This window comes from Porites lutea, chromosome 6 (assembly GCF_958299795.1).
Source record: "Porites lutea chromosome 6, jaPorLute2.1, whole genome shotgun sequence".
Lineage (NCBI taxonomy): Eukaryota > Metazoa > Cnidaria > Anthozoa > Scleractinia > Poritidae > Porites > Porites lutea.
Genome location: NC_133206.1, coordinates 22970623 through 22981104, shown reverse-complemented (window position 1 = coordinate 22981104; position 10482 = coordinate 22970623). Strand labels below are relative to the sequence as shown.

The window sequence follows — 10482 nt, the reverse complement described above, 5'->3', positions numbered from 1 at the left end:
TACAACAACAACAGAAAACGTTTGTTGCGGGTTTTCTTTGTTGACTGAGCCACCCTCGGTCGAGGGAGATTTGACCTCGGACCAACGCTGTGTCCATGTGCCGTATCACAGTGTCTGGACAAAGAAGGTACCATAAATCCTTTATTAAGCCCCCCGGGGGGGGGGGGCTTATTTATTTCAAGCCCATTTGAGGCGGAGGGAGGCTTAATAGAGACGGGGGGCTTATTTGAGAGGAGAAGTTTCTTTAATTTAAAAACGACGATGGCATCAGTTCTCCATAAAGAACTAGAATACAAAGTGCAAAAGCTCAAGTACAAGACGTTTTAGGTCATGCAGCCGAGTACTAGGATCAAATCCGATCTTCCAATTGGTACATAAACCATCCCGGATCAGTCCACACGAATTTTTACGGTCGTGATTAATTAATACAGTCTATCATTTATTAGTGAAGAATAAATAGAGGAGGGGAGGGGGGCTTAATAGAGAGGGGGGCTTATTAACTTTCTTCCCCCGAAAAGGGGGGCTTATTAGAGGGAGGGGGCTTATTTGAGATGGGGAGGGGGGCTTAACAGAGGATTTACGGTATTTCGGACATGGCTCGAGGAAATTTTCATCACCAGCGACATGCGTAAGAGTTACTTGCTAGCCGAAAAGTCGCAGTGTACGATGACTGAAAGTACAACATGCAAGTTAACATTTTTTTAAACAGTTTCTCGCGGGTGTATACCTGTTTTTTCCTTTCCTGAAACTCACATTATTGACATTTTAATTCAAAAAACACTCACTGGCAACTAAATGACAAATAAGTAGATCGAAGATGAACGATGAGGTGAAAAAACAAACAAAGAAAACAAACGTGTTGAACTTATAAACAGAACAAAGCAAACACCCTCAGAGTAGTTACTTATTTCCAGGAAGCTGAAATATTTATTCATTAGGTGATTCTGGAACTGATTAAACATGTAATGATTATATATAGTAAATGTGTGTTTTATCTCTCTTTTTTTCGATGAGGAGAATGCTGATCATACCCTTGGCTTAACTACTGCGAAGACAAAAGAGATGTTTCGATTGCTGCATAAAAAAGAAATAATAATACTAATAATTAACTAATTTCATGAGAAAGGCGCGCAGTTTTCTTAAAATATCTGGCAAGAGTAGTAGCCAGCAGTAGGTTACGAGTCTTCTTTCCCTTCTTGGTTTGCTTGTTCTGACAGGGCACTATTCACCCTGACTATTTCAGGACAAGGCCAGTTATGTAAAGAATTTGAGAGCATTTTTTCATCATTTACCAACTAAACCCCCCGGCGTTGGTATTTAGCGAAGCAAGAAGACTATCGTGACCAAAATTACGTATATTTACCCCGTCTGACACAGCAATGTTCGCTTTATGATAACAGCTGTGATAAGGCCGTTTATGATAAGAATTTGAGATCATTGTTTAGTCAACTACCAACTGAGCCCCCTTTAATATTTCGTGAAACAAAAAGAAGAAGAAGAATTGTTAGGAGCTGAGTATTTTCCCCGTTTGATGTAGCAATGTCTCCTTTATCTGACAGGGCATATTTTATGAAAAGAATTTGAGATCTTCGTCAATTACTAAGCCTCAGGCGTTGGTATTTAGCGAAACAAAACTGCTATCGTGTCCAAAGTGTTAGGAGCTGCAGAAGAACAATTACCACTTTTTTCTAGGGTCAAAGATTGTTTCGTTTCGTCGAATACCAATTGTTTCGTTTCGTTTCCTTTCGTTTCGTCGAATACCGATTGTTTCGTTTCGTTTCGTCGAATACCATAAGCCCTAAAAAAATCCGTGAATGTGACGCAAACGAAACGCAGCTAAGTTTATAATTAATTTTAGTAATTATAGCGTCGTATTTAATATTTCCAATAAACATTTGTGAATTTTTTCTTTATGAAAGATAATGAAATGCGAGGGGATTTTGTATTAATATGCAGGGGAATAAGTCACTTATCCTCCTTGCATATTAATAAATAATCCCCTCGCATTTTAATGAGCTTTTCATTAGCCCCGCTCTTCCCTTCAAACAATCAAAGCCCCACCCAACTTTTCAGACAGTTGATTCGGGTGTTATGTAATATATTCCCCCCGAAAAGAACAAAGGAATCCGCGCTTATGTAAAAATAGCGGTAATTAATTAGCGGTAAGTCAATGAGAAACACGGAGGCGATACATCACATAAATGAGAGCCCGCAGCTAAATTCAAACTAAACACCGAGTGGACTTTAATTCAGATTCCTTTCAGTTAAAAACATGTTGGAAAAAGGCTTAAAACACGACACAGTTTGTTAGTTTTTTCCGTCGTTAGCAGGAACTTTTACTGTGGCAAGACAAAAGTAATCCTGACTCACTTTTATATATATAAGAAAAAACAGTTGATTATTGAAAATCACCGCCCTTTTGTACCGCGACATTGCTCCATACAAAAAAATGGTTGATTAGTCCCTAATTCATCTTTGGAGTCTGGGCACTCGGATTCCCTGCGTGCAACAAAGGAAATAGGAGACGTCTACACGCAGGCAAGCACTCGATCAGATTCAGACGCAGATGAGACGAAGCGGAGAACCGGAATCCAAGTTGGGAAAACTGAAAACAACATCGGATGCCAAATCCGAAAACCGCTTATATTTTTGCTAAACGGCGAAAACCATATGCTAAAAAATGGAAAACTGTAAACCGCAAATGACACCGGAACCGAAATCCGACGTTTTTCACTGCAAAATTAAAACCCGAAAAACCGACCTATAAAATTCCAAAACTAAATATCCCAACGCCAGCCCCAATCTTATCCAGGGCGTTTTTGTAAATTTTGACCATCAGAGCTCTCCTGTAGATGCCCTTGGGTCCTCTTCACCGAGTAGTCTGCGTTGCTGCGGGCCCACTCATCGTCTAGACCTTTAGTATAGTCCATCTCAGCACAAAGCTCGTTCTGATATCCAGCAGAGTCGCAAGGATATAATGTGAGCGTTTCTGATAGGCGGGATTCTTAAGGGTTTCTTACGCGCCTCACGATAGATCCAATTCTTACGTCCATGTGACGGTTGGGTGCAGGTTAGCCATTTAACAGAAGGAAGTTGGCAAAGAGCGTTTTGAGTTAACAATGAAAGAGCAGCTCGAACTCGAAAGCCTTCTTCCTGAACCAAAAAACTGCTTTGAGAGATCGAATTTCTTCAAGATGCCCTACCGCGTATTCTGCAATCTCGTCGACACTCTGGTTAGATTCAGAACAAACCGGGAAGTCATGATGTTCACGGACAAAAAAAAACTACACACGTGTAGCTATTCAGTTGCTGGTATTTCGCAGGAAACCAAAGAAACTAAGGTTATTTTACCGCAATAAAAAGCTTGCGGCTTAAACAGAGGTAAAAGAAAATCAATTAATGGTAAACTGCATTCCGTGATCAAATCCTGTCAGAAAACGTCTACAGGAAACATAATACATAGATTTTAGCCAGGGCTGAAAGCGAAGCTCTCGATAATATTTATAGTTTGCTCAAAGTAAATATAAAATCGTGAAATGCTAAGCGGCGAAGACAACGAGAACCGTGAAAAAACAACAATAGGTCTAATTAGCAAAAAAATCAACTTTGCACGTGCGGCACACTTTTTTTTGTACATTTCTGTGCCGTTGTTTTGCACGATTACAACGTAAATCGTCTAGAAACTTCCTGCATGGTTACACTTTTTATGGAGGAAATGTCGTACACGTTATTGTTCATTTTTTTTGTCACTGCCGCTTATTTTTTCCTCTGTGGCCGTTAGCATTTCTCATTTTCTCACCGCCGCTACAAATTCAGTCTAACAAAAAATAGCTCCCTATCTCTCGCTCTAGCTGTTTGTCGCTCAATTTCCGCTTTCCGTTTTCGTCTTTATTGACTCTTCATTTGTCTCTGCTTCACAAGACGAGGTTCCCGGCAAAATAACCTCGAGTTGCATTTGGATTGCCATACCTGTTGATTCAGTTATTTTGTATTGGTATGTCTATGGTGCGGACGGGCGGACGGGCGGACGGGCGGACGGTCACGTGATTACCAAAATTTCTCGGATGGGTGGATTACCACATTTTCTTAGGTATGGAGTTACGCTCGCGTCCAGTTAGTACTCCATATGTATGGAACAGACCAGCTTCCTAACCTTTAAATGTGAAACTCACAGCGGCAAAAATAAGATTTGCTCATTTAAAGTTAAGAATACTCCGTGCACTGCATAATCTACGCTTAAGAGAGAACGCCGAAAGAAAGATCTCTGTTGTTCAAGCTAACCATAAGGTCACGTTTCACACTATCACAAGCTGATTCTCTCCTGTCATGTCACAGGCTATGAGTCGTGATTGGCCTGTCAACACTTATTTGAAATCGGACTAATCACAAACTGAGTAAGAAACTAGCCAACCAAAAACGCTGACACACCGTATTTACTCGATTAACCGCCCTGGGCGCTTATTAATTTTTGGACCTTTAGAGTGGGTACTTATTCGAGGTGGGGGCTTATTCGAGACTGGGCGCTTATTAAATTCTCACCATTTTTAGCAACTGTAGTATGTTTATTTTGCAACAAAACAATAAATGGTAATAACAAAACGCGAAGATGTAACAAAGCAAGGTTTCTCTAAACTTCTCTGAAGAAAACTCCATCTTCGAGGAAGTCTCTTATTAGTACTTATTCACTTTTCAATTTCAATCTCATTGCCACTCACGTGGGTGGGGTGGAGGTGGGCGCTTATTCGAGGCTGGGCGCTTATCAACTTTTTCTGCCTCTAGCATGTTTAGGATGGACGCTTATTCGAGGTGGGCGCTAATTCGAGGTTGGGCGCTTATTCGAAAAAATACGGTATGTCCTTGCGACTCTGCGGGATTCGAACACGATATTGTGCACTAATTGACCACTCCAGAAAATACCATAACATACCGTAATGCTCTTTGTTTGTCACCCCAAATTTTGCATAAGCATTGTCTCAGTTTCTCTTGGGGCCATTTTCACTTCATAGCTCAGTTGGTAGAGCATCGCACCGGTAATCGCGAGGTCACGGGTTCAAACCCCGTTGAAGTCCTGAATTTTTTTCAGGCTTCTTTACGCAATTGCATAAATTGCGTTCAATGCGACGATCATTTGTTCATTTTCATTTCATTTCCGCAGTTCATTGTTTATTTCATATATCATTAACAGACATTCAATATATTACAAAAATGTTATTTAAAGATTAAAGAGACGTAAATTATCACGTAAAAGATTTAAACAAAATTTTTCTGGCGAGGAAGCTCAAATGGAAACCTTAGGGCTTATTATATGAGCTCCCTCCCTAAACTAAGACTAAACATAATGAATGAATATACGGCAAAGTCATACTGAAATATAATTAGGATAAAAAGCAAGCAAAACAAACCGGACAAAACAGACAAAAAGTAGCAAAAAACAAGTATTATTTACGAACGGTTAATGAACTAAGAAGAAATGCTTTTAATATGGATTTTAAAAGAGAGATAGTAGCAGCAAAAACGAACTTAAAGCATTTTTCTCTGTAATTCTCATCTCGTAAGTCTGGTACAAACTGACCCAGACATAATTTAGCCCATTTTTTGAACATGTGTATACTGTTAATACTTCTTGGCTGCAATGAGACGATTAGTAGTACATTAACTTGGTGTAATTTACTGACCCTATATGAGCGCGTCAGTTAAACCTCTGGTAATTGATTAAAGTCGGCCTTTTTTAATCAATTTGAATCTTTGTTTTATTTGAATCTTTGTTCAATTTGAATCTTTGTTCTACAGATGTACCGATCAAGAATCGGTTAATAAACTTTGTATCACTGATCATGACAGTTTAATTCGTTTTCTAAAAACCAAAACAGTTGTGCTATTTGTTTTGCCAATTGCACGGCAGCAACAAGATTGCCAATAACTCCATCGTTTAATAAAATGAAAATACAGCTCACATATCTAATTGGTTTTTGACATGATGAAGCTATCACATAAGGAAAACAAGTATTTAATATTAAAAAAACGGTTCGCTTGAACGTAGTTGCTTCGGAGAAAAGCCATGGTAATGGCAAACTACCAAACAATTCGAGAACTGTATTGTTCTGCAAAATTCACTGGAGAGTCGAGGAGAGGTAAAATGGCGAGCTAATTTTTCTTTAAGACCAAAGAGGATAGCTAAATATGATGGTGAATGATGGTGCACTAAGTTCCATGTTGATATTTTGGGTTCACTACGCTCAATCGAAATGAACGTCACCATGGCGTTTTTAATTTTAAATATTTTACCTTTCATATAACAGATCCGAATTGGACGCGCCAGGACATGATGTGAACGGGGGAAATAAATTTAAGAAACAATTTAAATGAAGATATAAGGAACTGTGCAATAATTACTTGGAGGAGGGGCGGGGGGGGGGGGGGGTTGGAAAGTTAGAGGGGGGCATAGGAGAAAATGACAACAAGAGAGAGGGGGGGTTGGATGTAAAATTTCATACATACAGGGGGGGCATTACTTTTTCATTCCTTTTTGCAAACTGGAAAAGTAGTGGAAGAGTTATTAGAGTTCAAATATAAATATTAACATTGGAATAAAACTGACAAATTGATCAACTCTAAGGTGTTCTGATCTATGAACTGTTGTTTTCCTATCTGTCATGCAGTAGGAAAGGAATGCCTCTGCTCCTGCCTCTGTTATATATGTTAAAACAGTGCTACTTTATTTGCACTAGGATTTAATAAAACAGGAAACTTTAATTAAAAGTTGCAAAAGTAACACTATGATGTTATTCAGTGAAAAAGAAAGATGCCAATGTTAGGACACATGGCATCATAATTCCTCGCTAAGCGCCGAGCGAAGTGAGTTTACAATCTCGTCGCGCGCGCGCTTCGCGAGAATGCCGACTTGAAATTCAACGGCGCAAGCAACAAAGATGAAGACGGTATCAACAAACAGCGGAGCAGAGGGAACATCACTCAATGAATTTCGAATGCTAAAGTACTTTAAGAGCAAATGAACGCGATTTTGGATAATTAGCCTTAACATTTGAGCGAACATCGCCGACAAAACACGTTTTGCTCGCAAACGAGTTTATACCGTATCGGCCTGCTGTCAAGGGCTTCCATTCTTTACATGTAAATGCGATGAAATGCATTTACTTTGGGTTTCACTATCGAAACTGCAGTCATTATTCTTAAAAATATCTTTGAATCACGTTTAATAAGGCTCAAAGGTTTTAATAATAAAATTTCGACGATTCTTTCTGTGTGTTCCACGTGGCCTAGTAGTAAAGCTCTGACCCGGTGCGTCGAAGGTCCCGAGTTCGAATTCGAGCCGATAAACCTTTTTCTCTTCGCTTCCTTTCTTTTCTTCTTTTTTTTTCTTTTTCTTTTCATTTAGTTTTCATTTTAGGTATAACAGTTTTGTTATGTTTCTATATATAGCTTACAATTTTTAGATTTACAAATTTCCGTCTCCGCTTTACTTGCCGTTCCCCCGAAGTCCTTCGCGAGGTCCTTTACGTATTTCTAGTTTAGCAGAATGAAAAACCCAACTGTTTAAATTTTAATAGCAATACAAATTTAAAGTGTGGTAAAGAAAACATGTAAAAGATGTGAAAGCGCTTACCAACAAGCTGCTGAAAATGTATCTCAAGCAAAAAGATCTTAAGATAAGTGGAAGCAAGGCTGAGTTGATTGATCGATTTCTCACCCTCGCACGCGGGAACCTTAGTGCCAGGGATGCTGTAGAAGATGAGGAATCTCCCAATTCATGCGAAGGCGACACGAGCTCAAAGTCCAGTGATTCTGATGACTCTTCAAATGACTCTTCGACGTATGTTTGTACCAAGGGAAGAAATCCAAGAAGTAAACTGGGTATGAGGGAATCAATGGGAGGAGACTTTTTTCAAGGGGGGGGGGGGGGGGGTAGCCAACCTCTTACCCAGAGCTTTTTCCACGCCATGCCTAGTCCCTGTACGGCGTCTTCCCACGCAATCTCGGTCAAGGCATTTCGGTGGCGAACTCGCTCGGACCACGTGACGCGAAACGCATTAGCCGCGCGGGATAATGAGGCCTACGGACAAGCCAACGGCAGACAGTCGTTCCGTACAGTCCTTCGCTATCCGTTAAAAATACTGGACACGGGAATTTTGTTATTGGCCGTTTTCACGCTAGGCTAGAAATGGATTATCCGTCTGAGACTAGCTTGTGTACAGTCGCGCCCTTCCCACAGACACCCCTTCTCCGATTTTTTCTCAGGGGAGGGGGCGGCTGTACACAGGCTATCTGGAACGGATAATCCCGTCTTCAAACTGTCCGTCCAAATTGACGGATAAAGTCAGGCGGACTGTTCATTCAAAATTAAAACTATTCCATTTTCAAATTAATAAGTATTACCTATCTGACGCGAATCATCAAACGGATAACCCATCTCACACGAATAATCGGCGTCTCTAGTGTGAAAACGGCCATTTCTGTTATAATGAATGTCGCGCCCCGGCCTTGAGTTGGGCGTTTGCGTGTCCGCTTTAGCTTTTTCACAAAGATTATTTTTAAATTGACTATTGACATTTCTATGTGTAAAATAATATTAGAAGTGAAATACTTTACAAAAAGTATGATCTAACAAATGTTAAAATTTTTCAAAAGAATAGCTTGTTTAATTTCATCCCGAGATGATCCGAAGACCTTTGTTTTGATTTAAAGATACAAAAAATACAGGTTAATTAATATTTAACTTTTTGAAACAAAAGAAGTTAATTTTTAACTTTTTTGTTAACCGTAACTGAAAAAAATTAACCGATAGCCGTAAAAGAGACAAAATTTTAGCCGATAACCGTAAAAGCCACCACCCCATCGAGACCCTCTTTGATATGTTTGGGGAGATAGTCGGAGACTTCCTCTTCTAAAGAAAATGTCGCCAATTTAGTGCTGGTATCCATGTGAACGTCAGTCAAAGCTGAACAAAAACGACACAAGCAATTTGAAGCTACAAAATACAGAAACACTTAAAAGCCCCCAACTTTAATGTAAGCCCCACCAGTAACAGGCTCGCAAATATAAGCTCCCCTCTAACTTGTATTGAAATGAATTTGATTTAGTATATTTTGAAGCTTTTACCAGTAACTGCAAATAATATTTAAATTAGCACTGCTTTAGCTTGTTTCCAACAGCTTTTTCCATTCACGTTATAATCCCCCTCGGATATAAGCCCCGCCGTTTAATTTATAAGCCCTCCTAAAACCCGTTACGAAGATGTATAATCCCAGAGCTTCTAAGCGGCAGTTTACGGCACCTCATATCATGTGCTCGGCTCACAAACTTAACACCACCTTTGGCGAAATTTTCTTGCTCTTGTTCTCACTGTGTTTACTGAAACTGCATTGCTCTCAGCTAATCGTCGAATTCAATAATTTTTTTTTTCGTGATTATTAATATGAAAAAAACAGGTAACATTCTAATTTCCTAAGCTCGAACAAACGTAACTATATTATTTTCTTTAATTCCCATCTCGTAACTGACCCAGACTTTAGAGCCCATTACTAGTATTTGAACATTTGTACATTGTTACTGAGACTTCAGTGCCTGCGATGACCCTATGAGCCCGTCAGTTTAACTTCTGGCAATTGACGAAAACCGTTTTTTACCCAATTTGAATATATGCTTCACAGAAATATCGATCATGACTTCGTTAATCGACTTTTTATTACTAACTGTTAAGCTCGTTTTCTAAAAGCCAGCCAGTTATGCTAATTTGCTCCCTAATGGAACGGCAACACAAAGGCAACACCAAGATTGTCGATTGTTGATTGTCATATAAGGAGGAAAGATGTATAAGGAGGACAGATGTGTAAGGAGGACAGATGTATTCAAAAGGAGTTTAGTTGACTGTAGCCGCATCGCAGAAAAGTCATGGAAATGAAAAATTTTACAATTGAGGAACTTTACTGCTCTGTGGAATTTACTGGAGAGGTACACGGCGAGCTCGTTTTTCTCTCTGTCATTAACACTTTTTTGTCAATTCCAGCATTTTTGGGGAATACTCTGATCCTAGTTGCCCTTCACAAGGACACATCAATTCATCCGCCATCCAAAATCCTGTATCGTAACCTAGCGATACCCGATCTTTGCGTTGGCATGATTGCTGAGCCTCTACAGGTTGCATATTGGATATCTGTGGTGAACAAAAGATGGGATATTTGCTATCACACATATTTGACAGCATGTTTCCTAAGTGTTACTTTGTGTTCAGTGTCGTTGATAACACTGACTGCAATAAGTGTGGACAGACTTCTCGCTTTGCTACTGGGTCTCAGATACAGACAAGTTGTAACTTTGAAAAGAACACATTTAATTGCTATTGGTGGTTGGATTGTGTCCATTGTCGGTGCATCTACGTTCTTTCTGAATCTTCTTATAGTTTCATTGTACCAATATGTCGTTATAGCTTTTTGTTCAGTCACTGCAATCTGTGCCTACACAAAA

General features: G+C 39.5%; 1 protein-coding gene across 1 annotated transcript in view; it reads left to right on the top strand.

The window, feature by feature from the left end:
• The first annotated feature begins 9909 nt into the window (after window positions 1-9909).
• Window positions 9910-10482, top strand: part of LOC140942044 (melanocyte-stimulating hormone receptor-like) — a 918-nt gene continuing 345 nt past the window's right edge. Inside the window, exon 1 of the mRNA XM_073391033.1 lies at window positions 9910-10482. This exon is cut by the window's right edge and continues 345 nt beyond it. Coding sequence (XP_073247134.1) covers window positions 9910-10482 — 573 coding nt within the window.